Raw genomic sequence first — 5,618 nt, forward strand, 5'->3', positions numbered from 1 at the left:
TATTTTCAAAATCTCAGAATTTCAAGGCCTTTCCTATTTTCTCAAATTCACAACCTTTAAAAGATTTCAAGGGCGCCGTGGGAACCCCATCACAGGTTCTTATTTGCCTGATGAAGATCTGTTGAGATCAAAACGTGGCCTTTTAAGAATAAAGTATTTCTTGGAGCCCATATACAGTGTGCAGATCATCTCCTTCTAATCCTGTTTACTGTACATACACACAACTGTGCTCCTCCGAAAATCTCAGCCCCTAACAGTCTAATTCTTTTAAACACTGCACGTTGAACATAGTTGTACATCATCACTCCTCTATGAAGCAGGGCTGGCCTCTCCTGGACTCTGGCTTCGCCCTGTGCCAGATAAGAGCTGAGTCTAATTCAACGTGAGCTGTAATAAAGGGGGACGTTTATTTGAAATTATGCACGCTTTTCTTTTGACTCCATGTGCACCATTTCTCATCCCCTAGTAATGAGACATCCAGGGCCTCTGGGGAGTGATTCTAAACCAAATGCACTTTTCTGCAAAATTTCTCCTCACGATCTTGCTAGCGGTCCGCTTCTGTGTGTGCATGCTACACAGTACACACAGCCTTGGCTCCGAAAAGCATAAACAAACACACAAGTGCGCAGACACAACACACACACAAGTGCGCACCCACACACCCTCGAAGCAGTGAGGTGACCCCAGCTTTAACATAGGGTTCAATCACACCACAGTGCACACTGCAGCCTTGGCTGCATGAGTAACAAAGGAGTCAATGTCAGTCTATCTCTGAAATGTAGGCCTATTGCTTTATTCCATAGAGCTAAAATCCCATTCGATCAAGGCAATCAATGAAGACAAAAAATAAGTAATTTAGTTAACGAAAGGTTTCACAATATGTTCGAAGAATGACTGCAACACTACAATTGTATGTTGATTTGAAACCATTTTAATATACCACTGCTATGCTGTTTGCGGTGGCTAAATTTCAAAAACATACACACACAGAACATACCAAAAAACTAAATATGTTGTGAAACAATGATTTAGACATAAGTACTTTTTACATTTAAGAAAGGATGAACAAAAGGTGTGTGTGTGCGTGCATAAAGTCTCAAAATAAGTCTGTGGATGTGGATTCTGGTGTGCTTGTTGGTCATCTCACAATGTCCTGGGAGGACGTGTGTGTATGCACATAAGCATGTCATCAAATGTGGGTGAGCTTGTTTGCAAGTTCATCATTCTCCCTGATGAGGGAGAGCATAAGTGTGTATGCGTGTGTATGAGTGTGCATGCGTGTGCATGCGTTTAAACACTCATATCAGCCAGTTTCCTCTTGCGGTAGTTCATAACGAGGTTGGAGGCCGTCAGGTGTGCGTGTCCCTTTTCCCAGCGCTGAAAGGCGTTGAGGCCGTTCTGCCCGGCCTGAAAGAGCGTCCTCTCCAGGCAGTCCAGCCGCTCCACCAGTGCAGACGTGTCCTTGTCGTACGCATTCTGAGACGAGTCCATAATCCGCCGGAACCGCCCGATAAACGTCTAGAACACAAGCGGCGCGTTAGTTTTACTAGTCTAATAAAGATTTCACGAGTCAACTTTTTTTTAGGATAGGCCAGGAAATAGCAAAAGTTGGAAACACTTGGCCTCCAAAAAGAAGCCATGTTGCATATCCAACAACATCTCATCCGACCACTACTCTTCGTACTCTCTTCAAATCTTGGGAAGACTGCCTGATACAGAGATGATACGTTTCCAGCGAGCCTAACCAAAAACACACCGCTCTAAGCTGTGCAAATAAAGGCTGCCACGAGAAGGAAACTGTTCAAATATAGGGGCAGACGGATGATGGAAAACCCAGGACTGGGTTCTGCGTATGGAGTGTGAGGCACAATCATATTACTGCACCACCAGTAACAACCACATACTCACCTCACATCTTGAATGCATTTCCAGACAGACAAATTTTAGCTTTAGGCTCTCATCACCTACTTTACCCCAGACAAAGGAAGGTTACCATGGAAACAGATTCTCTCGCCCTCGCATCACAAATTTCTCAAATTTACACACACATACTCTTGCTGGCTCAGAGACATAACAAACACACACACACACACACAAAACCAAACTGGATTAACTACAAAGGAATTATTTAAAGAGTGATTCAGAGAAGCACTGGTTGCCTAAAAGATAAGTTATACAACCATGCCCACACTGCAGCAACAACACATCCTATCATTACAAAGAGTTCCCTCTAGTGGTCACATTTTACATAACTTACCTCATTTTTAACTACTGCACCAACTTATGATTCTGATACCATCCTAGCAACATCCATGACTTTGAGAGGATGGTATCCATGATGTTGCTAGGGGACAGTATCCAGAATGTTGCTAGGATGGTATCAGAATCTTAAATTGATGAAATGTCACTAGAGAAGGTTTTCCATGGTTTTCCCAGATCCCATCACATATAACTTTCTGGTAATTCTACAAAGCTCTTGTTCATAAACAATGGCTAATGACAGTACAGTCTATTCCTTCTTTGAAATTAACTAAGGGAAAACATTTTCACATTGGAAAACTAAACAAATGTAATACATGGCAAAAAAAACCCTCCTAGTGAGTTGTTTATCTTGTCTGAATGTGAGAAAGGTGCCATTGTGTTAGTGCCTATGTGTGTGTGTGTGTGTGTGCCTGTAGGATTGTCTGTACCACCAAGTGTGTTGTGCATGTTGTTTAAATCAGGGGTTCTCAATTTTTTAAAAGTTAGAAGGACCCCTTTTGGGGCAGAACATTTTCCGAGGACCCCAAACAATGAAGCATGTATGCATGTATTCTCTGAAGTTGTGGCCAGATCCACTATCCTGTTTTTTCTGGCAGGAGTACAGTGTAACTTGGTCTTTTGTCAATTTTGGATTTTGCATCAGTTGACGACATGGCCTGACTCAGACATTTCTACACATTCATCAGCTACTGTAGCAAGTTAGCCAAGCTAAGCAGCAATAGGAATGGTTCTTCATGACCTGAGTGACATTTTCCAAGTTAAATGTTATGGGTGTGAGCAAATAGACACAACTTGCTTGTTCAATGGGTGAAAAGGGGCATCATCTGTAGATATGAATTTTTGAAAATGATAAACCTTATCACTTTATCATCATTTAAGCAAATTATTTGTTTTAAATTAAATGTGAGAATGGTGCCCTTGTGTGAAGTGCCTGTGTGTGTGTGTGTGTACCTGTAGGATTGTCTGTACCTCCTGTGTGTTGTGCATGTTTATAAATGTGAGAATGGTGCCCTTGTGTGAAGTGCCTGTGTGTGTGTGTGTGTGTGTGTGTGTACCTGTAGGATTGTCTGTACCTCCTGTGTGTTGTGCATGTTGTTTAAATGTGAGAATGGTGCCCTTGTGTGAAGTGCCTGTGTGTGTGTGTGTGTGCCTGTGTGTGTGTGTGTGTGTACCTGTAGGATTGTCTGTGCCACCTCTGGGTTCTCCGGGCTGTCGAAGTGTAGCAGCTGGGAGCCCAGCCCGTAGTAGTAAGGCCCCATCTTGTGCAGATCCACCACGTTGGGGTCCGCTCCGAACACCGTTCTCCAGCCCTCGCGGTACACCTTGGGGAGCTCTACTGCCACAACCTTCCTCTTCTGCTCATACAGGCCTTTAGCCACCCACAGTGGAAGCTCCATCTTAGTGCCCTGAATCACACAAGCAAACACACACACGTCCTGGTAAAGTTAGTCGTTTCTAAGTAATCGGTTTAGTCTGACCTAAAACCATTTCCACAACACACACTCATCCACCAAACTGCCAACAATGTAATACGCAATTTAATAACATCTGTTCCAGCAGTTTGATAGGCATGACTTATCAAGCCATTTCATCAGAAACCGAATTAATAATGGACAGTCTATTGAGGAAACGTTAAGTATCTTACAATGAAGTACAATACACACTAAAACATACAAATATGACATCAAACGCACAACGTAGGCATACAGGGGTACAGGTACAGCTAGGTACAGGCAGGCTGGCGGGCAAATAAATAAATAGGCTACTAGTCCTTTGAGGTCACACAAGTCCCATTATACCGTGCGGTAAGTGTTACAAGCATAAACTTGTCTTGACAAACGTCAGTTGGTCAACAAATGCTATATTGCAGATATTGCTATCGGAACTGCCCCCATTACCGTCGGTCCCGTATTTCCGCCGTCTTGCGTGTATGTGTCACTTACAGTAATATCCATTTCTATACAAACCAAGACGGCGGTTTCCTAAAGAAACGCAAGAACCCACACAATAGGTGTATCTAAATTAGCTATGTACCAAAAATTACATTTTACCGTGACTCGAAGAGCTGTAAACAGTGTTGTAAGGCTACGTGTACACATCCGCTTGGAGCTCCAGTGGAATTTTAATTTCATGACGAGAATTCTCGGTCTAACCGTTCATGTGCAGTTGAAACGGCGTAAATAGGCGACCCATCAGGCCAGCACTATAACTCCGAGCGTGGTAAACAAAATCGGATATTTTAGGCAGTAAATGCTCCCGTTAAGAACCAAAACAGATTTTGTTCAAATCTACACACCTATGGCTACTGAAAAATGTAAGGTTCATTTAGCAAATTTTATTTTGAAGTGTTAAAAAACATCGTTGTTTTAGAATTTCCAAACAAAAGTGGTGATAATTGGGGGGTGTTAATACAAAATTGCAAACCAAAACAAAGACTGACATGTGGAAGAGGCTTGTGTCAATGTCTATTGCTAGCTACCGTAAAATGCAACCAGTCCAACAACGTAGCATTGGCGAAACGTATTTCAAAAGCTGTTCAAAATGACATAGACTGTTGTTGTGATGTTTGGTTAAAAGAGACACAAACCTCTGGAATGTCATGAGTGTCGCTGGATTTCTCGAGGAATCCGAGGCGAGGAAAAGTTGTCTCTAGCCTACATGGTAGCCGCTCATGCGACAGCAAAATATCGTCCAAAGAAAAGAAGTTCTCCTCCATTCCGACTCCCGGAGGCACGGGTAGGTACGACTGGGTGTCCATTGTTTAATCTGACGTCGTACAGTTTCCCCAGGAAACGGCTAATGTCAGTATCTGCCTCTGAAATGAAAATATAAACTGCGAATTTAGCCTGTGTCAACTCGCGGGCTGCTGCTTGTCAACCAACCATTTGAGCGCGCGAGTTCAAATACCAGGCATTACAAGTCGATAACCGAACGAGCGAGTATATGATCCGTCAGTACGATCAATCAATTACAGATCACTTCGCCAGTTTAGGGCAGGCAGAAGCCCATAAATCTATTTCTGATGAGGCTTGTCTCGCCATCATTGTGTTTTAACTAATCATCGCAATAAACACAAATTACAAAGAGCCCATGATATTCTTGAAGAATACATTGTTTTTAGATTTTATTACTTTGCAAGTAGCTAATTGTTTTGTTTAATTTAATTGTGTGTCATTAGACCAATTTCACAGTGTCCAGGTGTCCGGCCTTATTGATGTTAATGATACCTTAATTGGCAGGGTAAAACGTCTTCCTGTTTCTGTCTTTCCTGTGGACTTTTCTTTTGCTGTCAATGGGACAGTGCTCTTCCACAGGAAGCTGATTTACACAGCGGCCCCATCTTGTGAAATGGGCTA

The 5,618-nt window shown here is 42.7% G+C and overlaps 1 protein-coding gene across 1 annotated transcript; it reads right to left on the minus strand.

Annotated features, from left to right (window-relative positions):
* Nucleotides 1-708: 708 nt before the first annotated feature.
* On the minus strand, nucleotides 709-5,203 carry gins3 (GINS complex subunit 3). Its single transcript, XM_048256943.1, has 3 exons — nucleotides 4,850-5,203; nucleotides 3,435-3,668; nucleotides 709-1,518 (listed from the first exon to the last, which is right to left on the minus strand). The coding sequence occupies exons 1-3, from the start codon at nucleotides 5,018-5,020 to the stop codon at nucleotides 1,291-1,293; spliced, it is 633 nt and encodes a 210-aa protein (XP_048112900.1). The 5' UTR covers nucleotides 5,021-5,203; the 3' UTR covers nucleotides 709-1,290.
* Between the last annotated feature and the right edge of the window lie 415 nt (nucleotides 5,204-5,618).

The sequence above is a fragment of the Alosa alosa genome, chromosome 11 (assembly GCF_017589495.1).
Source record: "Alosa alosa isolate M-15738 ecotype Scorff River chromosome 11, AALO_Geno_1.1, whole genome shotgun sequence".
Classification (NCBI taxonomy): domain Eukaryota; kingdom Metazoa; phylum Chordata; class Actinopteri; order Clupeiformes; family Clupeidae; genus Alosa; species Alosa alosa.